General features: G+C 40.3%; 1 protein-coding gene across 2 annotated transcripts; it reads left to right on the plus strand.

Moving 5' to 3' along the window:
• casq1b (calsequestrin 1b) lies at positions 1-27,778 on the plus strand. Of its 2 annotated transcripts, XM_034164866.1 has the most exons (12): positions 1-380; positions 13,943-13,975; positions 16,744-16,837; positions 17,969-18,069; positions 18,218-18,329; positions 18,421-18,494; positions 23,614-23,744; positions 23,873-23,918; positions 24,172-24,226; positions 24,412-24,512; positions 25,921-25,995; positions 27,542-27,778. In XM_034164866.1, exons 1-12 carry the CDS (start codon positions 144-146, stop codon positions 27,761-27,763), a joined length of 1,281 nt encoding a protein of 426 aa, XP_034020757.1. In that variant the 5' UTR covers positions 1-143; the 3' UTR covers positions 27,764-27,778. The 2 variants fall into 2 exon arrangements, with proteins under 2 accessions (XP_034020757.1, XP_034020758.1); XM_034164867.1 differs by lacking the exon at positions 13,943-13,975 and having other exon boundaries at positions 2-380.

The following is a 27,778-nucleotide window of genomic DNA, read 5'->3' on the forward strand; positions in this document are numbered from 1 at the left end:
AAAAGGAGGGTGTCACTGTCAGACCTGCTCTTCTCTAGCCAGTGGGGACAGGAAGTGGACCGTTCCCCCTGCTTGACACCAGCTCTTTTTGGGACAACGTTAAACCTCTTCTGTCCAGGCTCTGAGAAGAGGTGTTGAGAATCATGAAGTGGGGCTGGGCTTTTCTGGTGGTCTTCCTCTCTTTAGTGAACTTTTCTTGTGGGGAAAAGGGCTTAGAAGTCCCAGAGTATGATGGCAAAGACCGCGTCCATTCCCTCAACTCCAAGAACTACAAGTCCATCATGAAGAAATATGATGTGATGGTGATCTACTACCACAAAAATGTGGATGGGAACCGCAGTGCCATGAAGCAGCTTCAGATAGAAGAGCTGGCTTTGGAGGTGGGTCCGTGCCAAAACATGACAATGGATGGACCTTTGGCTTATGTGGAGGAAGGGTTACAGATGGGTGAGAAGGAAATAGGTTGAGATGGAGATTCCTGGATGGAGTCATGGTTTTTGAACATATTTGTGAGAATGCAGATGTATAACAGGCAATGAAGAAGGCAAAGAAAACAGGTGGAGGTAATGAAATCATGTTTGATGAATTTATGGACTCTTCGATGGCATGGTGCCAAGCATGACTGGATAGATGGTGACTTTAAACAGGCCAGCTGGAGGATGTGTGGAAAGGAAGCTTCGCAAACTATAAAGCAGGAAAAACATTACAGATGTTCAGACAATAGCATATTTCTGTTTTCATTTAACCTTATTGAATACCTTGGAACATTAACTGCATCATGCATTATGAGCAATATAATTACTCCTTGGCCCATGTGGACACCAAATGTTGTTTCTCTATTCACATATCAGTGGAGCGATTGATAAGTGATGTAATTCACAGCTGCCCAGACCCCGCCCCCAGCCTTCAGAATCATCTCACCAATTGGCATCACTCATACAGACTGTTCACACATGAATTTCTCTGGGACCCCAGTCTAAATTTTACTGTTTTGGATTAATTCGTTACCCTTCTATTGCACAGATTGAGCTACATTTGGTTGCTTTAGTTTACATATTGTTGTTTTGTGCCTTCTGTAAAAGATAGAATGTCCAAAGCAGATGTTCGTCAAACTGATTCTGGTCAGCTGAAGGATTCTTCCTGTTAAAAGGTGGTTTTCCTCGCCACTATTCCCTGTGTCCTTAACTTGTAGGGTAGGTAAAGTACGAGGTCTGTTAGAAAACTATCCGACCTTTTAATTTTTTTAAAAACTATATGGATTTGAATCATGTGCGCTTGCATCAGCCAAGCTTGAACCTCCGTGCGCATGCATGAGTTTTTTCACGCCTGTCGGTTGCGTCATTCGCCTGTGGGCAGGTTTTGAGTGAGCACTGGTCCACCCCCCTCGTCAGATTTTCATTGTCAGGAAAATGGCTGAGCGATTGGAGCAGCGCTGAATCAAATTTTTCCAGAAACTGTGAGAGACAGCCAGGTGGAAACCATTCGGAAGATTCAGACGGCTTTCGGTGAAGATACTCTGGGCGTCACACAGATTAAGGATCATTACAACCTGATTAAAGACGGCCCACAGCGGCGCAGGGCGCACCGCGCTCCGGGTGGCCATCGACAGGCTGAAACGACCAGATCATTTCCAAAGTGAAGGCTGTGTTGATCCGGGACATCGTCTGACTACCAGAGAAATTGTGGAAGAGGTGGACATCAGCACTTTTGCGGCACATTCCACTGTTACAGGAGATTTTGTAATGGAAGACGTGCAGAGGAATTCGCACGTCGGGACGGAACCGCTCATGGCGCACAACAAAAAGCACGTCCGTGTTGGAAGTCTCACAGGGCAAGTTGTGACATGCCCAGCTGTTACACAATTTCTCGGATACTCACTTGACTGAAAAGCCACTGAAAGCCATCTGAATCTTCCGAATGGTTTCCAACATGGACGTGCTTTTTGTTGTGTGCCATGAGCGGCTCCGTCCCAATGCGCGAATTCCTCCGCATGTCTTTCATTACAAAATCTCCTGTAACAGTGGAATGTGCCAAAAAAGTGCTGATGTACACCTCTTCCACAATTTCTCTGGTAGTCAGACGACGTCCCGGATCAACACAGCCTTCACTTTGGAAATGATCTGGTCGTTTCTGCCTGTCGATGGCCGCTCGGAGCGCGGCGCGCCCTGCTCCGCTGTGGGCCATCTTTAATCCGGTTGTAATGATCCTTAATCTGTGTGACGCCCAGAGTATCTTCACCGAAAGCCGTCTGAATCTTCCGAATGGTTTCCACCTGGCTGTCTCTCACAGTTTCTGGAAAAATTTGATTCAGCGCTGCTCCAATCGCTCAGCCATTTTCCTGACAATGAAAATCTGACGAGGGGGGTGGACCAGTGCTCACTCAAAGCCTGCCCACAGGCGAATGACGCAACCGACAGGCATGAAAAAACTCACGCATGCGCACGAAGGTTCAAGCTTGGCTGATGCAAGCGCACGTGATTCAAATCCATATAGTTTTTTTAAAAAATAATAAAGTTGGATAGTTTTCTAACAGACCTCGTATAGTTGCGTGTATTACTTTGTAGATGACCATTGATGTAATTTGGTTCTACATGTATTTAAAAATCGAACTGAATGTTGAAGGTGTCACTATGTCTACACCTTAACCTGAGACTATGTGGGGACACCAACTGTGCAAATGGAGATCAATTTCTCTGTATGTTTTCCAACACTGTTGGCTCCATCCACTACTAATTAACTAAGTCAGGTGTGCTCAGCCAGTCAGGGGCTAGGAAACACCAGATTTGACTCATCAGCTGTGGTTGCAGCAGGTAGATATAGAAAACATGCAGGTGATCACCAGGAACAGGCTGGTGACACCTGCCAGGTAGCACGCAAAAATGACAGCTGACAGCTACAGTACAAGAGCATGAGCTCAAAAATGGGCCAATAATAGAATTCTGCAGAACAAACAAAAATTTTCAGGATGCATCACAAAAAAATATGTACAACGCATAATAACGGCCCAGAAAATCCTAATGGCTTCCCGAAATGGCTGCCATGTCAAGATTTTTTTTTCTTCATTTTTGTTTTAAATATCTTTCCTTGTGGAAAGGTTAGGAAACTGATTTTGTTTAGTTTTTTTTCCTCCACTCATCCATGCTTCTTCAATCTAAATTGAACTGAAACCCAGGTTTTCCCGAGTTGTTGAGGATTATTAGGTTCCTGAACTCGTTAACTTTGGGCTAAGAAATACGAAACATGCACTGCGTGAAGCAGCCTAACCATAAACATAATGCTGTTAAAAAACAACAACAAAACAATATGTTGAAACCAGAGTTTCTGCACAAAGGATATTTGCTTCAACAGTACAGAAGTGGATGTAAAACCTGAAGAAAAAGTACAAATTGATTCAATCTCCAGATATCTTCCAAGGCATGAGTGAGAATCTTAATCGTCTTTATACCCGATAGTTATTTTAATGGGTCTGCCCGCCACTTAACGTTATAAAAAGAGCGGGCACATTCTGGAAACGCTCAGGACCTATATACATCTCATTCCCACTGTTACCTAGTGAATCCACGGCAGAGCAGCAGTGTCGTCTTACAGGGCCACAGTCTGCATCATAAGTCACCTCTGTAAATAGCGCGGGATGGCGCTGCACACTTAGCAAGAGGCCAGAGGCCCTCCGAGAAGATGCAACCAATAGCTAAACTCAAGTGCTGCTCTTGGTGATCTCTTAGTGAAAACTCTGTCAGGACACAACACCACTGCATCCTTTGTGTTTAGAAACAAGTCCATAACTTTTGAACCCTACCAGGATGGGCTCAGTTGGTATTAGTGTGGAAAATTCAGCAAGAAGATTTCATTTGACTGCAGTCATTCAAGGCAAATAATTTTGATTGTATTTGGAAAACAAAAAGCCATGTTGGGAAAAGCAAATCATCCTTTGCTACAACTACTCTAATGTTTGCATGATTGAGTGAGTGAATTCATATCGTCCCATGCAAATATGCACCAGTACACAAATAAAAAATTTGCAGTATCAACAATTGCAATATGAGTGGTAACACAGAACAATTACAGTATTACTAGTCAGAAGCCCATTCATATATCTTATACGTAGCGGTGGCAATGCACAGTATTATAATCAGTATCGTGTGTTTGTGTGTCTGTCTGTGAAAAATGTAAAAAAAACTAAAACAAAAAAAAGCGGGATGGCTTTTCACCAAACTGTGAATATTACTTGGGCAGATGTCTCAAGATGATTAACTTTGGGAGAAGGTCGAACAAAAATTGGGTATCCAAAGATAAATATCTTTAATTTATTTTTGGCTGAAGTTTGTTCATATGTATACAGTTGTATTTAGTGTACTGTGTATTCAATCAATCAATCAATCAATCAATTTTTTATATAGTGCCAAATCACAACAAACAGTTGCCCCAAGGCGCTTTATATTGTAAGGCAAGGCCATACAATAATTATGTAAACCCCAACGGTCAAAACGACCCCCTGTGAGCAAGCACTTGGCGACAGTGGGAAGGAAAACTCCCTTTTAACAGGAAGAACCTCCAGCAGAACCAGGCTCAGGGAGGGGCAGTCTTCTGCTGGGACTGGTTGGGGCTGAGGGAGAGAACCAGGAAAAAGACATGCTGTGGAGGGGAGCAGAGATCGATCACTAATGATTAAATGCAGAGTGGTGCATATAGAGCAAAAAGAGAAAGAAACAGTGCATCATGGGAACCCCCCAGCAGTCTACGTCTATAGCAGCATAACTAAGGGATGGTTCAGGGTCACCTGATCCAGCCCTAACTATAAGCTTTAGCAAAAAGGAAAGTTTTAAGCCTAATCTTAAAAGTAGAGAGGGTGTCTGTCTCCCTGATCTGAATTGGGAGCTGGTTCCACAGGAGAGGAGCCTGAAAGCTGAAGGCTCTGCCTCCCATTCTACTCTTAAAAAACCTAGGAACTACAAGTAAGCCTGCAGTCTGAGAGCGAAGCGCTCTATTGGGGTGATATGGTACTAAGAGGTCCCTAAGATAAGATGGGACCTGATTATTTAAACCTTATAAGTAAGAAGAAGAATTTTAAATTCTATTCTAGAATTAACAGGAAGCCAATGAAGAGAGGCCAATATGGGTGAAATATGCTCTGTCCTTCTAGTCCCCGTCAGTACTCTAGCTGCAGCATTTTGAATTAACTGAAGGCTTTTTAGGGAACTTTTAGGACAACCTGATAATAATGAATTACAATAGTCCAGCCTAGAGGAAATAAATGCATGAATTAGTTTTTCAGCATCACTCTGAGACAAGACCTTTCTGATTTTAGAGATATTGCGTAAATGCAAAAAAGCAGTCCTACATATTTGTTTAATATGCGCTTTGAATGACATATCCTGATCAAAAATGACTCCAAGATTTCTCACAGTATTACTAGAGGTCAGGGTAATGCCATCCAGAGTAAGGATCTGGTTAGACACCATGTTTCTAAGATTTGTGGGGCCAAGTACAATAACTTCAGTTTTATCTGAGTTTAAAAGCAGGAAATTAGAAAACAGATTCAAAAACAGATTTCAATATCTCTAATTGTAGTTGTGAGAAGTGATGATTTAGACCCAACAATTTTTGGAAATTACTCAAAAAAACAAGACTGCAGACACAAGTTTGTAAAAGTAAGTGTGGTCTGACCATCGTCTTGTGAAAACGTAGTTTTGGAGCTTTTCTTGGTTCGACGACTGGGAAGAGACTGATGGAAGGGTGTGAAAAATACTCGAGGGATTATATATCCCTCTGGGATATCCGGAGATGTATATCCTGGGATCATGTTGAGTACGTGGCTCCATGTCTAGACAACCCACTTAACCTGCTGACAACTTGCACGACATGGACAATTTAAACGTTTTTCTTCCACTTTACATCTGCCACTGATGGCACTGCATCCCGTGTAATTTATTAAAATAAAAAATATATTTGTGCAAAAGAAAAAGGACTTCAGGCAGTAGAATCTTGTGTCAATCTAGAACTTTTGTGGAAGAACGGCGGCCAACATTCACCCGTCTATTAGCAGGATTACGCAATACATTTTCACATGAAGACAAAGAAACCATAACATTTTGCCACTGAGCACAACCTGAATGTGTGTGTGTGTTTTAAAGTAATTCTTTAAAACACATTTTGATTAAACCTGTTGGTTATACTTCTCTAAAGACTGAGAACTTCTGATATTTTTTTGCAGATCCACATAAGGATGTAAAAATTAGAATATTAAAAAGTTGCAATATTTGCCTTAATAAGCCTTTAGATCATCAGGTTATTTATTCCCTTTCAGGTGTGTCTGCATTGTCACTCACTCACTCACTGACTGACTGCTCTTTCTGCCTTTGAACTTTGACCTTTGATATAGTGTAAATGCACATTCTCATCCGTGTCAGCGCTGCACACAGCTCGGGTTGCAGCAATCTTTTACTTGCTACCCTGTTTACTCTCATACCAGCCCCCCACCCCCCCCCCCAATAGGCACACATGCACACTCATGGTTGCCATGGTACCCTGTGGTGAGTGGACAGGCAGCAGTAACACCCCGAGACATTCAAAAAGGAAATTATCAAGCAAAATTATCATGCAAATGTGACACGTGGTCAAAACCGTTCACCTGCTGCATGAAGTGATGATGGCTTTTTTTAATAAAAGCCGTGTGCACAACACGTACACTGCATGACGCACACTGGAGAATTTACCCAAAACATGACGATCTTATTGTTGCATAGAATTTTCTTTGTTTAAAAATTGTTTCACTGACTTTTCTGGGAGGAATTTAGGTTTTAAAACATTATTCTGCTGCAACAATCTGCTGAAATATTTTATGATTTCATGCTTTATATTTGCAATAAGAGCCAGGCATTAAAATTACCTTTCATTTGTAAATCAGTGGTGTAGAAATAAGATTTGATTTTAAAATAAAGTTGTGCATTTTTTTTTTTATTAATTTATTTCAGGTTTAAAGAAATGTTGTTCCGTAATGTGATGAGAACCTTCATGGATTAAAGGAGGTTCTCTGTTGTCATCTCCAGCCTTGTTCAATCTACTGAGACACCTGAAAAGGTCAGACTGTCGCCATGGTAACCATTATCCAAACCTACTGCTCAACCTCTCCTCCTTTCACCAGCAACCTCATTTACATGCTTATATTTCTTTTTAAATATCCTCTTCTCCACCCCCTTTTTAAATTCACGTGCAGGAAAAAAAAAGCTGTTTCTTTACCACCATCATAAAGAAAACCTTTACTGCACTCTGGTTTAATGTTAATCGACCTTTGCTAAAGTGAATGTTTTGTAACGTCAATTTCATAGTCAGCCATCATCCTGGGAGGAAGTAGGCCAACAAACAGAGAGGTACATGACCTTGACCTCAGTGATTGACCTTTGACACCGTTGACCTTACCTGGTCATTTCCGGGCCCCACCTCCATATATGTGCCACATTTGGTGCAAATCAATCTAAAAAAAAACTTAAATGTTGACCTTTGACACAAATGACCTTGACCTTTTTTCCTTTAGCTGGCTCCAAAATGGAGCACTTTCCTGTAGGACTTAATGTTAAAATGACCTACTTTAGAGCAGAAATAAACACGTTCACACCCCTTTCCATAGTTTCTGGCTCCATGACAACTGTATGGAGCAATTTTTTTTAACATCTTAGTTAAAGATGTTTTACGAGTAGTTCTGTAAATTTGGGGGCCTAGTCCACTTTGAGTGACAGCTGCTGAACGGAGTGTCTCCTCCACTTGTCGTTTAACTCCGAGTCCGCTCAATGTGGCTGGTCATGAAGAATACTGCTTGTTTGGAGTATTGTATTACAAACACCCGGAATATCTGGCTTGTTGTTCAGTAAAACATCCTAACAGATCAGACGTCTCTGTTGCAGTAGACACACTGAGTGAACTCTTGTCGGATTTAGTGTTGTATGCTAACAGTGTTCGCACTTTTAGCCTCTGTGGTAGCTTCACTCCTTAGGTCCACTTATGTTTGATTACTGAAAAAATACACGGCTCATAACTCTTAATGACCACAACAAAGTAAACCGTTACGAGAACCACCCGCGTAGTCCCCGAAAATATGACTTAATAAACACCCAAATGAAGGTTAAGTGGCTCGGACTCGGTGTTCAGGTGTCTTTTGAATATATATATATATGATATAATATATAAACACCTCAGTGTTGATAACCATTTGTAGAATCCAGGCGGCTTTTGGTGGCTTTCAGTTGAGGTGAGTATCTAAGAAATTGTTTAACAGCAGGGGATGTTCCAGCTTGTCCTTAAGGGCTTCCAACGGAGGTGTTTTTCCTGTGGCGGGTGCGAGGCGCCGGCTGCGAGCCGACGCGCCAATCCGTCCGCACGTCTTTCATTAAAATAATCTCTTTTAACAGTGAAATGTCCGGATAAACTGCTGATTCCGACCTCTTCTGAAAGTTCTCTGTTTCTCTCATGACGTCCTGGGTCAATAGAGGCTTAAATTTGGAGGTTTTCAGCTTGAAACAGGATGACGACGTCGCCTCGGAGCACTGCGCAACGTCCCGCTCCGTGGGAGGTCCTTACAGCGATAGAAACAATCCAAAATCTCTCATCAACCGTTAAAATTTTCACCGAAAACCAGCTGAATTTCTCGAATGGTGTCCACTCAGATGTGCCTCACAGTTTTTGAAAAAATTTTGATCAAGCACAGCGCCAGTCTCTCAGCAACTTCTCAGACAAAGGAATTCCGATGAGGGGGCTGGACCACTCCTTCCACAAGGCGTGCTCACAGGCGAATGACGTCACCGACAGGCGTGAAAAAACTCTCGAATGCCCATGAGGGTTCAAGCTTGGCTGATGTAATCACACGTGTTTCAAATCCATATGGTTTTTTAAAAAAATAATAAGGTCGGATACTTTTCTCACAGACCTCGTATACAGCCTGTGGTTTCCACAAGAAAAAAAAATTGTCAACAAACAAACCATGCTTGATAAGTAGCAGGAAGCAGTATACATTAATAAATTCCTACCTGTTTCCCACCAGTCATCTGTTAAATTCAATGACAGTGTAATTACATCACCACCTAAAGATGTTCAGTTAATGCAGCGAGTTACTGCATGATAGCGTTTATTGTCTTTGAGTTACTGGCTGGGAAAGATGAACTCACTCTGTTAACCCACTTATCTGCATTTTTGCTGTGCAAGATATGAAATAACCTCTTTGGCATAATAAAATAGTTTCTTTTCTCTCCGTTCTTTGCTAACATAAAAACAAGTTGTGTTTTTGAAACGATCTGAAGAATTGCAGCACTGATTATCTGACATTGATATGTTTTTATCATATGGCTGACTCTTATCACACTGACTCGTTTTGCATTTGTGTGTCTGTGCGATGGCCAAAAATTGATTTATGCAAACTCCTCCTTGGCGAGAGTGAGGTTTGCTGGCTGGCGGAGGCTCAGCGTGATACACGGTTCAGCCTGAATCCTTCGTGACAGTCGATGTGCAGCGTTGTGCAGCGTTATGCGGCGGTGGTCATTACTGATTTACTGCAGGGAGCTTCTGACTTTGCACCCATCCCAGGACACTTTAAGGCCATGCTGCTCCTTCATCATAGATTCAGCAGGTTTTGATAGTTTGTGAAAAGATGATCGTGCTGAATTTACTCACTTTAATCTGCAGCACATTTTCACTTTTCCAGTGGAACTTTATGACATGATGTTCTGCAGAAGGACAGTTATGCAGCATATTTGGGGGGAAAATAAGTGAAAGTCATGTTAGCATTAAAACAAACACAGCATATTTCATGTTTAAGCCTATTTATTTAATTAAGTATAGTTTGTCATTTTCCTCTCAGTTTTTCGGTTTTAGTTTGAGCGTAGAGGATGAACAGGAGCGTTCATCTTCCGCTTGCAGAGCGTACGCACATTATGAACCCGCTTATGTCAGGGGTAGCTGGAGAATGCACTTTATACATCGTTTTCTGCTGTCTGACAGCAGCGATGCACCACACCAGCCTCATTGCTGAACACGCAGGGAGGCGTCTGTGTAAGCCCCGCCCACAGAGCAGGTACAGGCTGCTGTGGCTGTGATTGGAGGAACTTTGTTATGTGTCGGACGCAGCTCGGAGAACCGACCAGCGTTTGAAGGACCCAGTATGAATAAGCAGAGCACGGTACAAAGGCTAACTGAATTTAATACATAACAGCGATAATACAAAAAGGTGCGTCTGGCGTGGTGCGCTCCCAGCAGCGCTAACGGTCCGGAGCCAGAAGCTGTTTCGGACCCAGGGACCCCGCCGACACCCCCCAGGTGGCCGCACAACCGAGTCTGTGAAAGAAGGAACCATTATGTGAGTCCACACTCTACACACAGACACTTAAAGGTGTACAACAGCAAACACTTCCTGGCTTGATTGCTGATCAGCTTCCAACCTGCAGGCATGGAACATCCAGTCACAAAACTCCACCGCAGTGGAAGCTGATACATGACTAACAAACAGCTCAATACAATAAGGTGTGAGGGACACCACATTTACTGACTGGTATAACTGTTAGTCACAAAATCCAACGTACCTCAGGAAGTGTGCTGACGAGCGTGAGACCTCACCCCCCTCCTCTTTCACAGACCGTGCATCAAACCTGGACGTTTCTCAGCATCCGCTGCTGATGAGATGGCTCCCGAGACGACGATCTCACCCGTCTGGTCACAAGGTCGAGTCTCTGGCAAATACACACTGTGCACTCCAGTCTTAAATGCCAACATGCTCCAATCCATCCAGATGCACCTCAGCTGGTGAGTCCTGACGAGTCGCAGGTGTATCAGGGTGAGGTCCTGACAGCCTCAGCAACACAGCCACTCAGTCCCAAATGCACGCCACCTGGGAGGAAAACAAACAGACAAACAAACCGGCAGCCAGGCCCCCCCCCAGCCATATAACAAACTTTGCAGAGTGTAACTTTTGTCTGTTGTATCACCAGTGACGGGATCATGGCGGAGTTTAATGGAGAATAATATTCTGAATCTGCATGAAATTCACATGTGGATGATCCTTCATGAACTATCTTTAAAAAAAATCAATCCACATCGACTGATTGATCAGTGAATCAACTTTCATGGAGTTTGAAACCTTTGCTTTAACAACAGACACACAGTTATTAACTCAGGGTGCAGGAACAGTTGATTCTACACCCATCTGAGAAATTTGTTGTTTTAAAAAAGTAAAATTGTTTATCCTGTGAAGATTTAACAATCATATGAACAGTTTTCTGTATCTGTGCAGTCTGTGTTTGTCATTTGATTTGCACAAAAACACGTGACTCATTGGGAACAAACAAACAAAAGATGGTGTTAGTCAGAGGCTGAGATCAGCGTGACGATGAAACACACAGAAAGTCATTTTACATGAGAGTGCAGGGCGAAGAGCGACAGCTGCTGAGCAGAATGATGGTTTGATGAAGTGCCATATTCTCGAGGAACCTTTCAACGCACTCACGCGGTGGAGCATGTGAGGGTATTGTTTTTGGTCTCTGTCTGAGTGTGGATGAAATAATGCAAAGAGTTGTGGTCCCATCTAGACCAAACTTGGTGGAATAACTGAGGTCATCCAAGGACAAAATGATTTGATTTTTAGCAAAATCTGTGAAACGTCAGTGTTGCAGTTTGTTGTCAGAATTTGGGTCCAGTACTTTATATGAGGAATTCTGCTCTATCTTGGCCCTTGTTCCTCACTCCAGGTCTTATTGAGCGTGACTCAAAAAGTTCTTCAACCAAGGATCATACTGGTTTATTAAAGTGTTTTTAAAAACAGGGATCAGCCTGTAATGGGGACATCACTGTCCTAATGTCCATGACAAGGCTTTGAATCAGAATGTTTTTGTTTTTTTTCCCCCAACTGGTTCGTTCTGAACAGAAACTGTATATTAATGTTTCCGGCTTCAGGTTCCATTCCAAAATTGGCATTCCCAAAACAGTTAGAACAAAAAAATGTAATGTTACTGTTAATTATTGTTAATAATGTTCCATGTCAGTTGTGGGACACTGAAAACAATGTATATGCCAGAGCTGTATGTAGCGCTGTAATACTCTTATGAAAAATGAAGACATTAGAGTATTCTGTAGCAGGCAGCAGAAACGGGACACTGAGTAAAATAAAGGCTTTTAAGAGAAAGAGTGTCTGCACTCATCACCTGAAATAGACTTACTGTGTATTTAAAGTGAAGCAGTGTGTTTGTGTATTTTTAAAAGACACGACATTGTGTTGCCCCCAGCTTTGTAGAGAAGCCTGAGGTACCAAAATATTGGACCAAGCGTTAATCCACTGCTGCCCAATGATTGGCTCAGCAGCAAAAGCTACAGTCTTCACACGACCATAACAATAACAATAACCCCTAACCATAACAAGAATACGTAGGAATAGCCACTTCTTAAAACGAGTCACACACTGAGTAAATATAAAGTCTTAGTCTGACCTGTTACATCGTTTCAGTCAGATTCATCATCACAGCCTGAGAAAAGACGCTCTTGTTTTGGAAGACTACATCTGGGATATACTTTAATTCTGTATCATGGAAGTTACTGAAGAAACTCAGCGTTTTTAAAGACATCCCTCAGTGTTTGTCTGCTCTGGGTGAGTTTCTCAGCCTGAACTAAAGAACTTGACAGCAAGAAAAATGTTATTTTAAAAGTTGAAATATATTCTTGCCCGGGTTCAGCCATTTGACGTATCTTCAGTGTTCTGCTCGTGATGAAAATAAATCCCATTTGATCCACCAAGACATAAAAAGAAGTATAATAATGACCTGACTAAATGCAGTGTTTTTAAAGAAGTCCCTCGATGTTTGTCTGCTCCGGGTGCGTTTCTCAGTGTGAAACATGGGATGGCAACACTTTGTCCCGCCAGCAACAAACAAAATATACAACAGGAACTGAAGATCACCGAATTGTCTTCATCTTCTTCTTCTTCTGTCGAGTATATTGGCGGTTTACAAATTGACACAGTGCATTACCGCCACCAACTGTTTGGGTGTGGAGCGTTAATGGAGTCTGGTGTCCTCACCGTGTCATTGCAAACGGAAATCTTTTCAAGTACAACAACAACAACAGAAAGTTTTAGATAAACGGTTCTGTTCCAGAACATAAAAACATATAAAGTTTCTGGTTTCGTTTTTGTTCCACAAACTGGTTCAAAGCCTTGGTCCACGATCTGCATGAAATCAACCACATTCAGTGATTTATTCCACATTTCCAAAGGTTGCACAGATTAAGATCTTTTGACTTTGGAAGCTGAGTTCAAACTGTCTCCTTAGTACAACAGCAGTTGATAAATCTGCACAGATCTGCATGTGGATGATTTATGTTGCCAGAAATGTGACCCTTGCTTCAGCGCGAACCCACCACCATCTTCCAGCTCATCATTTGGTACCACAGCCAAGTGCACCAGACACCCAGAGCACGCTTATGACAGGTCCCCATGGCACGAGTCCCTCGGCCTGCGTCACCTGACCAGCTGAAGGTGACTGGGCATTAGGAGAGGGAGCCAAGACGTGAGAGGTCTGACCTCGCACTTGGCTTTGGATGCTCTGCCTCGGGGACACGAGCGAGATAAACAGAGGCTTAAATAAGATTTTAAAAAGAGAGAGATCCTTGAGTCAGGCCCTGAACTCAAATTATCATGATTTGAAGAGATGATTTATGAAAAGGACTTAAAAAAAAAGAAGTAATTTATTACTTTAAAATAACCTGATCTTAACTTTCTGCAACACTACGAAGATTAACAGTTTAAACAGTTTGGTAGCCATAACAAATAATTAATTGTTTCACTGATTCATATCCGTCGTAGTTTTTGTAATTTGTGTTGGATTTTTTTAGCCCACACCTTGTTTGTTTCTTTATGTTTCCACACCTGCAGCTGTGAGTGTTGTTCCGTGCCCTAAAACATGACCTCTTCTTGCAGTTACTCATACGTGAAGTAGCAGTTATCTTTCAGGTACGTTAAAGCCTGTTTTTTGTTTCAGTGAAGCTCAAGAGTCCTCTGCTGCTGCTGCAGCGTCTGCTGGCTTTTGTTTTCTTCTTCTTCTTGACTGCACTCCAGGTTAAAATGTAGAAATCATGCAAACCAACAAGACATCAGCATCAATTATTTGACCATTCAGGCAACTGGGGAGTGACGTCCAGCAGCAGCAGGAGCTCTGGCTGTGTTATTTGGATTTTATATTTCAATGGCAGTTGGTCTCTGTGCTCCGTTTTCTTATATGACAAAAACTTGTAGAAAAATTGTATGAAAAGCTCATTCATTCACCGTCCTTGATATAAAAAGGCCAGTTCACCCGTATCACAAAAAAGAATGTTATCAAAAAACCAGAACAATCCCAATACTTGAATCTCAATTGTGGATGCATGAGAACGGAGGTTCACGCCAGGAGTGTTAGCTCGCCAAAGCCACCTAATCCAGATTCATAAAAGACGCCGCTCTGCTGGAGTTTAATGCTATTCTGTTCTGAAAATGAGATGTGCATAATAATCTGTGTCCTGAAACAGGATCACAACCATAAATCCATTTCATTACAAGCTAATTTACCCAGTTATCACTGAAATGAACAGCTGGTAAACCCACAAATACTACATTAAAGGTGGCAACACTGTTTCATTGTAATGTCATAGCAATAAAAGTAAATATTTCCCTTTTGACTGGAAGTCATGTGATTCACTAACCGCTAGCTTCAAAAAAGAAAACATTCAACATTCAGGGAGGTGCTCTTCCAATGACCTTCCTATCATCCAGAAAAGAAAACCTAACCAGGCCAAATATATACAAACATGAACCTGCAGCCATTCCAGATTTTCTCTCATGCACCCCCTAGTGGCAGTCCTTGTGCCGTCAGAGGTGCACAAGTCCCAGTGTGGGAAACCCGGCTCGACAACATCCTTCACATGGTCGTATCACATCAGTGTCCGACCTGAATACAGTTTCATTTTGGTTATACTCTCCTACACAAAGAAAATCTTGTGTAGGGATTATTTTTTTCTATGATCAGCACAGTATTTCTCAATTTTTTTTTCAATACAGCAATCATGGACATTTTTGCAATGTGGACATCAGAGTTTTCATCATTGAAGGATTTTATTCAAACAATAAGAACACACAAGACATCCAGCTGGCACTGGCAAGTGATATTATATTACATGCTGTGCAGCTCCCAGTGAGTGGCACTGCTGCACTGCATGGCAAATACATTTTCTAAATTTATTATATCCTTATCTAAAATCTTTTCATATATTACACTAGTTTTGTGACCGAAAGACTTGAGTAAACCCATTTTTAACACCAAAACAGTTCATTCACATGAGCAAAGGTGACTGGATGTCAAACTTAAGTTTCATCCAACAACATTTAGAAATATCCATCTGTCAAACAGTCATCATTAACCAAGTGTAAACTGATAGTGCGTTCTTAGTATTTACCGTTCACCCTCTATTTCCACATTATTGCATAAATATTGAAATCAAATCCTGAAATTTCTTGCTTCCTGAGAGAGAGAGAGAGAGAGAGAGAGAGAGAGAGAGAGAGAGAGAGAGAGAGAGAGAGAGAGAGAATACAAAATTTTTAGATCTGACTATGAGTGACATAAAAACTTTTTTATGATACTGGTGATCTGAACTCTTTCCAAACCTGTATAGAATTGTTGTGTATATTGTTTATTGCATCATAATGAGCTTGAGGTAGCGCTGTACTTTAAACCAAATATTTCCAAACCTTTTAATAGAAAACTGGAGCTGGGTCCAAAGAAGAGGTGATGTTTTTTGATGGCACTGAATGTTGCCAGTGAATAACCGTATAGCACATTTTATACAAAACTATACGCGTTATTTGTGTTGCTTGTTTGGGGGATCTGACAGCTCATGAATGTTTTTATTTTGCTTTGCACCTTTGTACATGCACAGAACTTATAATAATTCAACATTTGTTTAAGTTGTTGAATTATTGTTTCATATTGAAAATATATTAAAACTATGTCAAAACTAACACAAATATGAAAAATAGTATATTAAAATATTACAATAGCCAATATATTTTGTCTCCTATAAAATTTGTGTATGTACAGTTCATATGAAGAATACTTTTCCAACATGGGACATGCTTTCTGGAAAACATGATCTGAGATTTCATGTGTGATATTTCATACAGCTGTGGATGCAAAAGGCAGTATTTGTTGTAAGCCCATTGTCTCTGAGCTCCTTCAAATTTGCCTTTGTATTTTGGTAGCTTCCGTCACTTGTGTTTTTCATGCATGGTCACTCGGTTTTTCAGTATAGCCTGCTCTCAATAGATTTAATACATCGTAATAATCTCTTTACATTTGTTAAACTGAACTCTTTGAGCTTCTGTGACTTGTAAATGTTCTTGTCGGCATCTCGCCTGATTTGTGCTTTTCAGTAATTTTTTCACTGAGGGTGAGTATATTTGCAAAGCTTGACTTTGCTGAAGCATGAGCTCATCTTAATTCCAGCCACACCTCAGAATTAATTCTGTTCTCCAAGCACCCTCACGCTGTCCATGAGGGCTGACAATTATTGGCTTCTGTTCCACCCGTATTTATAATGTAACAATGCAAAGCATTTTGGCCCCTTAAAGCCTGGAGATTGAGTTGTCCAAAATTAAACTGAAAGTATAGCTTTAATGGAACTTTGAGATGAGCAGGTTACTTGAGCTCTCCTTTGTTAATACTAAATATAACTTTCCATCTCTTTCTCCAGCTTGCAGCTCAGGTTCTGGACGATTTTGATGATGAAGACATTGGATTTGGCTTGTTGGATGAAAAGAAGGACGCCGCTTTGGCCAAAAAGCTGGGTATGTTTGACAGATGTGCATTCATGTATGCAGGAGGCTGTCCTTGTTCTTCAAATTTGACATTGTCTTTTCCAACCGCACCATTCCCACCTCTCAAAAGTAACCATGTATCTGCGGCAGCTTGGTGAAATGTGAGCATGTCCTTTGGCTTCTTTAGTTGCTCAAGTTCTCAGTGTTGAGGCACCTGGATGCCACATTATTGAATGAACTGAAGACTGTATTAGCCAAGTAGTAATAATAATATTAGTAGTAATCATTTGTAACATGCAGCCGTGACCACAAACCCAGTCCACCTCTGCAAGTCCGGCCAGAGTTGTACCAGTGGGCCGTCCACAGCCATGGCCCAGAATGCAAAGCTTCACCAGGGATGCATTTGCAATAGTGGGTGGTGCCTTGGTGGGTTGTTGCATTCTATTGAGTGCTATTCAAGTTTTATCTGTTCAATTTTTTTCTTTATTCAATCATGTGCTTTTATCTATAATTTTAACCTGTTGTAAATTGTTCAGACAACAATCAATCTTTTCATTTACAGTTCATTAGCTTTAACTTAATGATCACTCACTCACTCATGAATGAAAAAATGAAGTGACGACAAAAAACAAAAAACCAAAACACTTGAAACAACTTATATCAGGATAAAAAGAACTGAATGTGTCATTGATCATGTGCTTTTCAAAATAAGGTATTTGTGTGAGTGGAATATATACAAAAATACTGAAATCAAGTGTCAAAAAAAGATATGACAGTCACTTAGTAATGATGTGAGTAAACACCAGTATCAAACATTTAAGGAAATTACATTGTGTGATGACGCATTTCCTGTTTGCTTAGTACAAACCGCAGTATGATTATAACAATAATGCTGCGTAACTGAAATATTTCAATTAGTCTTCTTGTTTAGTGTTTCAGTAAAAGTCCTTCCGGAAAGGAAAAAGAAAATAAACATTTTCAACATGCAAAAATACAAGCTGGAGCTTTTACAGCATCATGAGCTGTACCTGTGGAGTTCACTTTAAAAGTGGCTACCAAATAAAAAAAAACAAAAACTTTTTAAACTCCTGCAGCTTCATGAACAAGTAATATGTGAAAATTTTATCAGTGTGTTGTGTGAAACCCTTCCTCTGCTCCCAGGTCTGGATGAAGTGGAGAGCATCTACATCTTTGCCAATGATGAGATCATTGAGTATGATGGAGAGCTGGCTGCAGACACCCTGGTTGAGTTCCTCTACGATGTAAGTTATTTCTAAAATAAAAATAAAAAGGAAAAATGACTGTCCATTCAAGAAGAAATGAACACAGTTTTCAGATGGGATATTACTGCGTTCTCTTTTATTTAGTCACACACTCTCAGAGTCATACTGTGGCTCTTTCTGTTGACAGGTGATTGAGGATCCCGTGGAAATCATCGACAACGAGCGCGAGCTGAAAGGTTTTTACAACATGGATGACGTCATCAAGCTTGTTGGATACTTCAAGAGCGAGAAATCTCCTCGTACGTTGACCTTTTAAAAAAGACCTTAGTGTTTTATTAAAAGTTGTAAAAGTCTTGTCAAATTAGATTTTTTCTGTTGATTCTTTTTCAGATTATGCTGTTTATGTTGACGCTGCAGAGGAGTTCCACCCATTTGTCAAATTCTTCACCACATTTGACCCCAAGGTCAGACTGTTTGCAAGTGTACATAATATACTGTATGTATTTTTTAATTTAGAACAAATATTATTATAAGAAGTGAGCAAAGCCATTTTTTTATTGCTTATATCAGTATAAGCAATAAAAGTTATATAAGTTTCATTACACTAGAAGTCTTTCAGAAAGCGCTGTAACTAGGTTTAAGGATATGATTCCTTCTTTATGTTCTCTAATGTCATATACCAACACAGAGCAGAGTAGCTACCTAAACTCTGTAAGTGAGTTAGAGTATCTCGTCAATAGTTTTACATCCTCATTGAAGACAACTTTGGATGCTGTAGCTCCTCTGAAAAAGAGAGCTTTAAATCAGAAGTGTCTGACTCCGTGGTATAACTCACAAACTCGTAGCTTAAAGCAGATAACCCGTAAGTTGGAGAGGAAATGGCGTCTCACTAATTTAGAAGATCTTCACTTAGCCTGGAAAAAGAGTTTGTTGCTCTATAAAAAAGCCCTCCGTAAAGCTAGGACATCTTTCTACTCATCACTAATTGAAGAAAATAAGAACAACCCCAGGTTTCTTTTCAGCACTGTAGCCAGGCTGACAAAGAGTCAGAGCTCTATTGAGCTGAGTATTCCATTAACTTTAACTAGTAATGACTTCATGACTTTCTTTGCTAACAAAATTTTGACTATTAGAGAAAAAATTACTCATAACCATCCCAAAGATGTATCGTTATCTTTGGCTGCTTTCGGTGATGCCGGTATTTGGTTAGACTCTTTCTCTCCGATTGTTCTGTCTGAGTTATTTTCATTAGTTACTTCATCCAAACCATCAACATGTTTATTAGACCCCATTCCTGCCAGGCTGCTCAAGGAAGTCCTACCATTATTTAATGCTTCAATCTTAAATATGATCAATCTATCTTTGTTAGTTGGTTATGTACCACAGGCTTTTAAGGTGGCAGTAATTAAACCATTACTTAAAAAGCCATCACTTGACCCAGCTATCTTAGCTAATTATAGGCCAATCTCCAACCTTCCTTTTCTCTCAAAGATTCTTGAGAGGGTAGTTGTAAAACAGCTAACTGATCACCTGCAGAGGAATGGTCTATTTGAAGAGTTTCAGTCAGGTTTTAGAATTCATCATAGTACAGAAACAGCATTAGTGAAGGTTACAAATGATCTTCTTATGGCTTCGGACAGTGGACTTATCTCTGTGCTTGTTCTGTTGGACCTCAGTGCTGCTTTTGATACTGTTGACCATAAAATTTTATTACAGAGATTAGAGCATGTCATAGGTATTAAAGGCACTGCGCTGCGGTGGTTTGAATCATATTTGTCTAATAGATTACAGTTTGTTCATGTAAATGGGGAATCTTCTTCACAGACTAAAGTTAATTATGGAGTTCCACAAGGTTCTGTGCTAGGACCAATTTTATTCACTTTATACATGCTTCCCTTAGGCAGTATTATTAGACGGTATTGCTTAAATTTTCATTGTTACGCAGATGATACCCAGCTTTATCTATCCATGAAGCCAGAGGATACACACCAATTAGCTAAACTGCAGGATTGTCTTACAGACATAAAGACATGGATGACCTCTAATTTCCTGCTTTTAAACTCAGATAAAACTGAGGTTATTGTACTTGGCCCCACAAATCTTAGAAGCATGGTGTCTAACCAGATCTTTACTCTGGATGGCATTTCCCTGACCTCTAGTAATACTGTGAGAAATCTTGGAGTCATTTTTGATCAGGATATGTCATTCAAAGCGCATATTAAACAAATATGTAGGACTGCCTTTTTGCATTTACGCAATATCTCTAAAATCAGAAAGGTCTTGTCTCAGAGTGATGCTGAAAAACTAATTCATGCATTTATTTCCTCTAGGCTGGACTATTGTAATTCATTATTATCAGGTTGTCCTAAAAGTTCCCTAAAAAGCCTTCAGTTGGTTCAGAATGCTGCAGCTAGAGTACTGACGGGGACTAGCAGGAGAGAGCATATCTCACCCGTGTTGGCCTCTCTTCATTGGCTTCCTGTTAATTCTAGAATAGAATTTAAAATTCTTCTTCTTACTTACAAGGTTTTGAATAATCAGGTCCCATCTTATCTTAGGGACCTCGTAGTACCATATTACCCCATTAGAGCGCTTCGCTCTCAGACTGCAGGCTTACTTGTAGTTCCTAGGGTTTGTAAGAGTAGAATGGGAGGCAGAGCCTTCAGCTTTCAGGCTCCTCTCCTGTGGAACCAGCTCCCAATTCAGATCAGGGAGACAGATACCCTCTCTACTTTTAAGATTAGGCTTAAAACTTTCCTTTTCGCTAAGGCTTATAGTTAGGGCTGGATCAGGTGACCCTGGACCATCCCTTGGTTATGCTGCTTTAGACGTAGACTGTGGGGGGGTTCCCATGATGCACTGTTTCTTTCTCTTTTTGCTCCGTATGCATCACTCTGCATTTAATCATTAGTGATCGATCTCTGCCCCCCTCCACAGCATGTCCTTTTCCTGGTTCTTTCCCTCAGCCCCAACCAGTCTCAGCAGAAGACTGCCCCTCCCTGAGCCTGGTTCTGTTGGAGGTTTCTTCCTGTTAAAAGGGAGTTTTTCCTTCCCACTGTAGCCAAGTGCTTGCTCATAGGGGGTCGTTTTGACCGTTGGGGTTTTTCATAATTATTGTATGGCCTTGCCTTGCAATATAGAGCGCCTTGGGGCAACTGTTTGTTGTGATTTGGCGCTATATAAAAAAAAGTTGATTGATTGGTTGATTGATATCAATTGAGAGCAATGTGTAAATGATTTAGGCACCGTAAGATTTTATTAAAAATGTGAGATTTGTAGTTCTTATTCCAACAAAATCACTGAAAAATGTATTTTTATATTTTTTGGTGAGGGAGGGGGAGGTACGTGTTCTTACTGGTACAGTGTGACTTAATAACAGAATTATTGTAAAAGCCTAATTTAATTAAATATAACCTCATTTTCTTCTAAATTGTAGGAGATCTTATACACACACACACACACACACACACACACACACACACACACACACACACACACACACATAATATATATAAAATTTCACAGTCTTTAAGTTTATGCCGCATTAAGTGCATCTGAGAGTTTTGCACAGTGCAATAATTTTATATATATATATATATATATATATATATATATATATATATATATATATATATATATATATATACACTCAACAAAAATTTAAACGCAACACTTTTGGTTTTGCTCCCGTTTTGTATGAGATGAATTCAAAGATCTAAAACTTTTTCCACATACACAATATCACCATTTCCCTCAAATATTGTTCACAAACCAGTCTAAATCTGTGATAGTGAGCACTTCTCCTTTGCTGAGATAATCCATCCCACCTCACAGGTGTGCCATATCAAGATGCTGATTAGACACCATGATTAGTGCACAGGTGTGCCTTAGACTGCCCACAATAAAAGTCCACTCTGAAAGGTGCAGTTTTGTTTTATTGGGGGGGGATACCAGTCAGTATCTGGTGTGACCACCATTTGCCTCATGCAGTGCAACACATCTCCTTCGCATAGAGTTGATCAGGTTGTCAATTGTGGCCTGTGGAATGTTGGTCCACTCCTCTTCAATGGCTGTGCGAAATTGCTGGATATTGACAGGAACTGGTACACGCTGTCGTATATGCCGGTCCAGAGCATCCCAAACATGCTCAATGGGTGACATGTCCGGTGAGTATGCCGGCCATGCAAGAACTGGGACATTTTCAGCTTCCAAGAATTGTACCATAACCCCACCGCCACCATGGGCCACTCGATCCACAACATTGACATCAGAAAACCGCTCACCCACACGACGCCACACACGCTGTCTGCCATCGGCCCTGAACAGTGTGAACCGGGATTCATCCATGAAGAGAACACCTCTCCAACGTGCCAAACGCCAGCGAATGTGAGCATTTGCCCACTGAAGTCGGTTATGACGATGAACTGGAGTCAGGTCGAGACCCCGATGAGGACGACGAGCATGCAGATGAGCTTCACTGAGACGGATTCTGACAGTTTGTGCAGAATGTGGAGGTCCTGGGCTGGTGTGGTTACACGTGGTCTGCGGTTGTGAGGCTGGTTGGATGTACTGCCAAATTCTCTGAAACACCTTTGGAGACGGCTTATGGTAGAGAAATGAACATTCAATACACGAGCAACAGCTCTGGTTGACATTCCTGCTGTGATTCCTTCCTCTGATATGGCACACCTGTGAGGTGGGATGGATTATCTCAGCAAAGGAGAAGTGCTCACTATCACAGATTTAGACTGGTTTGTGAACAATATTTGAGGGAAATGGTGATATTGTGTATGTGGAAAAAGTTTTAGATCTTTGAGTTCATCTCATACAAAATGGGAGCAAAACCAAAAGTGTTGCGTTTATATTTTTGTTGTATATATATATATATATATATATATATATATATATATATATATATATATATATATATATATATATATATATATATATATATTAGGGTTTCTTGTGTTAATACTCAATTTCACAATAATTAAATCACTGTTCTCACTAATTTTGTAGAAAGTAATCTGTAATCAAGACTTTAATTTTCAAGAAACAGATTTTTCTGTAGTATATATTCTCATCCTTGATGTTAATTGTTTGCCGTTTGTATATTTTATAAATCATTTGTGATTTTTCTGCAGCAGGTTCACTTCTCATGGAATCACAATCCAAATAAAAAAATATTTCATACAGGCTTCACGATATGATTATCGCAGATCACAATGCATCATGTCACCCCTGATGTTAATCAATATGTTTCGTGTGTGCCAATATCTCACACAAAATGTCACACTTTTAGTTGATTTTCATTGAATCTGGCCTCATGATCAGTCAAAAAGTGTTAATCAAGTGCTGTATTTTGCATAATTTATGTAACTGTTTCCTTAAAATTCTAAAATAATAAAATAAAATAAAATAAAATTCTGTGGTCTTGATGAAATCTGTCAGTCACACATCTCCTGTATCAGAGTGAAATGTTGATCATTTTGTTTTGAAATTATAAATCCCTATGCAAAATTCCAGTTGTGTTCAGCCTTGGTGTGATTGTTCTTCACCTTTCTTTGTCCTAACTTGACTCAGATTAGCAAAAAGCTTAAGATGAAGTTGAATGAAGTTGATTTTTACGAGCCGTTTATGGAGGAACCTGTCACCATACCAGGAAATCCTTACACCGAGGATGAGATTGTTGAATATATTGAACAGCATGACCGGTAAGACTCTGGGGGATTCCGCACAAATGTTGCCTGAAACACCCCGGAATCCCTCTTTGAAACCACAGAGCCTCATGTTAAAAGTCACGGCGGCTCAGTGATTATTTTCTTCATGTTTTGCTGTTCAGGCCAACCCTGAGGAAGCTGGAACCTCACAGCATGTATGAGATCTGGGTAAGAACTGCTTTTAAAGTCTTTTTTTTTTTATGTTCATTAAAACAGGGGCGGTTCTAGCTCATTTTAGCTGGGGGCCCTTTCCTACCTGCACTGAAAGACACGCTTCCTATTGTAGGATGTAACTCTATAGAAGGTGACATTGAAGTAGTGTATTAATCTCTTCTCTCCATAAACTCTACATTTCCACGTAAGATTATGAGACTCTCTTGTTTATAATGTTTTGTTTTTTTGTGGGGTTTTTTGTCCACAGGAGGATGACATTGATGGAGAACACATTGTTGTGTTTGCTGAGGAAGACGACCCCGGTAAATAATGGCTTTTGGGACGTTAGCTCTTATTCACGCAAATATTGTAGTACGGTGAAACTCCTGATGTTGATGTGTGGGTGACCATGATTGTGGATGTTTTAAATAAACGTACAAATGCGCTGTAACATTCATGCACTCAGCATATTGTGGCTGCACCACCTGACCTTTAACGTATTTCTTAGATGGTTTTGAGTTCCTGGAAATCCTGAAGGAGGTGGCGCGTGAGAACACAGATAATCCGAACCTCAGCATCATCTGGATCAACCCCGACAGTTTTCCGCTGGTAAGTGTCATCAGCTAACTCGTATACTTTAATTTTCCGCTTTTGGGTTAAAGTCTTTGTGATATATATATATATATATATATATATATATATATATATATATATATATATATATATATATATATATATATATATATATATATATATAAAATATAAACGCAACACTTTTGGTTTTGCTCCCATTTTGTATGAGATGAACTCAAAGATCTAAATCTTTTTCCACATACACAATATCACTATTTCTCTCAAATATTGTTCACAAACCAGTCTAAATCTGTGATAGTGAGCACTTCTCCTTTGCTGAGATAATCCATCCCACCTCACAGGTGTGCCATACCAAGATGCTGATTAGACACCATGATTTGTGCACAGGTGTGCCTTAGACTGCCCACAATAAAAGGCCACTCTGAAAGGTGCAGTTTTATCACACAGCACAATGCCGCAGATGTCACAAGATTTGAGGGAGCGTGCAGTTGGCATGCTGACAGCAGGAATGTCAACCAGAGCTGTTGCTCGTGTATTGAATGTTCATGTCTCTACCATAAGCCGTCTCCAAAGTCGTTTCAGAGAATTTGGCAGTACATCCAACCAGCCTCACAACCGCAGACCACGTGTAACCACACCAGCCCAGGACCTCCACATTCAGCATGTTCACCTCCAAGATCGTCTGAGACCAACCACTCGGACAGCTGCTGAAACAGTCAGTTTGCATAACCAAAGAATTTCTGCACAAACTGTCAGAAACCGTCTCAGGGAAGCTCATCTGCATGCTCGTCATCCTCATCGGGGTCTCGACCTGACTCCAGTTCCTCGTCGTAACCGACTTGAGTGGGCAAATGCTCATATTCGCTGGCGTTTGACACGTTGGAGAGGTGTTCTCTTCACGGATGATGCGAAGGAGATGTGTTGCACTGCATGAGGCAAATGGTGGTCACACCAGATACTGACTGGTATCCCCCCCAATAAAACAAAACTGCACCTTTCAGAGTGGCCTTTTATTGTGGGCAGTCTAAGGCACACCTGTGCACAAATCATGGTGTCTAATCAGCATCTTGGTATGGCACACCTGTGAGGTGGGATGGATTATCTCAGCAAAGGAGAAGTGCTCACTATCACAGATTTCGACTGGTTTGTGAACAATATTTGAGGGAAATGGTGATATTGTGTATATGGAAAAAGTTTTAGATCTTTGAGTTCATCTCATACAAAATGGGAGCAAAACCAAAAGTGTTGCGTTTATATTTTTGTTGAGTATATATAGTGATGATGGGTCTTGCTTTGGGAAAACCACTTTGTTGAAAATTTGATTAATTTCAGTATCTTAAAATTTGTGTAATTGTGATTAAATTATAAGTGATTATTTACAGTCAGCCTAACCTCATCCCTTGTGGTTGTATCTTACTTTTAGCTGGTTCCTTACTGGGAGAAGACCTTTGGAATCGACCTCTCATCTCCTCAGATTGGTGTTGTTGATGTAGAAGATGTATGTAACCTTTATTACTGAGGCCCGATTTCACTCACAGCAGTAATATTGACCTTTGTGCAAGTATCTGTGAATGATGATGTGCTGCTTGTGCAACATTTCACCAGAACTGTAGTAATATGCTCAAGATGTTTGCAGCAACATCTAAAGCCAAAGAAGTAGGTGAGACCAGAATAACTGTAAGACATTCTCTCCATCAGTGCCTGTAGCTTTTTGACTTTTTGTTCAGTCATAAATTACTTACATTCCTCTACTACGAACAGCAGGTATTTAAAGTTGCATCATAATATCACTTATTTAATAAATGAATGTCTAACACAAGGATTATTACAAGCCATACTAATGCTGGGGTAGGATGAAACGGTTGCTGGGGAAAGTTGTAACAACAAAAAGAAACTCGTAAAAATGTCCATTGATTAACCTTATTAAATTTATGACCAAAAATGTGTTTTATTGAGAATGACTTTAATGACAATTAACAACAACAAGACGATACTAATTGCTGTATATTCCGGAGTATAAATTGCACCTGTCACCTGATTTTTCTGCATTGTTGGAGAGTATTTTTTTATTACTGGCATTAATTATTTTATTACTGAAGTTTATTTTGTTTAGTGCTTTGATTCTTGGGAAAGTTCTACATAAATAGTCATTATAATTACTGTTATTAAGAACAAATGTCATTTTTCAGTATATAAGTCACACCAGAGTATAAGTCGCAGTGCCTCCCAAACTACTAAAAACAACAACAAAACCCCCCCTGTGACTTATACTTCGGAAAATATGGTATTTGATGCAAAGCGTTAGTAGGGATAAACAAGTATTGCATGCAGTTGATGGTTAGTTATTTTCATAATCAAATGTTCTACTCTATGATGGAATCGAGCAGTATCCAAAGGGGTGGTGCTGGCAGATTAGCTATATGTACTGTATCAAGAAATACAATTTCTGCTCTATCAAAATATAAACTGTTCCATAAACATATCAATATAATCTTTAATCAGTGATAGAAAGTTAATTGCTTCTACAATTCACATAAATATTAGTTTGTAATGTGGTTAGCAACATAAGTACAGTAGCTCACTCAGTAAGCTAGCTCAGTGGCGCCATGATGGTTCTTCATGTATCACAAGAAGAACCTTTATGGCCATTGTACATTCAACACACTTTATCCTCTGCATTTAACCTGTCCTAGTTACAGCTAAACAAAACCCATGACCCTACCCGGCCCCTGATTGGACAAACAAGGTCTGTTACAATGAACCCACCATTAGAACAGTTCTCATCCTCCCCTACATCATAACGTTTTGACATTTTAACAAACTGGACAGTAGGAAACAAACAAAAAACAAACAAGAAAAAAAAATTCAGATTTCGCTTCTGTCTTCACCCTTTTGGCCACGTGGGTTCACTGTTACATTGTTCTTTTTATGAGGTTTTTGTTATTGTCTTTGTTATTGTTCATCTGTGCATCAAATAAATAAATTAATTCATTCAAAAAAAAAAAAAAAAACTGTCTTCACATTAAATATTTGTGCCCCGTCAGGCTGACAGCGTGTGGATGGAAATGGACGACCAGGATGAAATGCCCACAGCTGACGAGCTGGAGCAGTGGATCGAAGATGTGCTGTCTGGAAAGATCGATCCTGATGATGATGACGATGACGACGACGATGATGATGACGATGATGATGGTGATGATGATGATGACGACGATGATGAAGATGATGATGATGTTGACGATGACGATGATGATGATGAAGATTAAACTTTGACAGCAGTC

This window comes from Thalassophryne amazonica, chromosome 23 (assembly GCF_902500255.1).
Source record: "Thalassophryne amazonica chromosome 23, fThaAma1.1, whole genome shotgun sequence".
Classification (NCBI taxonomy): domain Eukaryota; kingdom Metazoa; phylum Chordata; class Actinopteri; order Batrachoidiformes; family Batrachoididae; genus Thalassophryne; species Thalassophryne amazonica.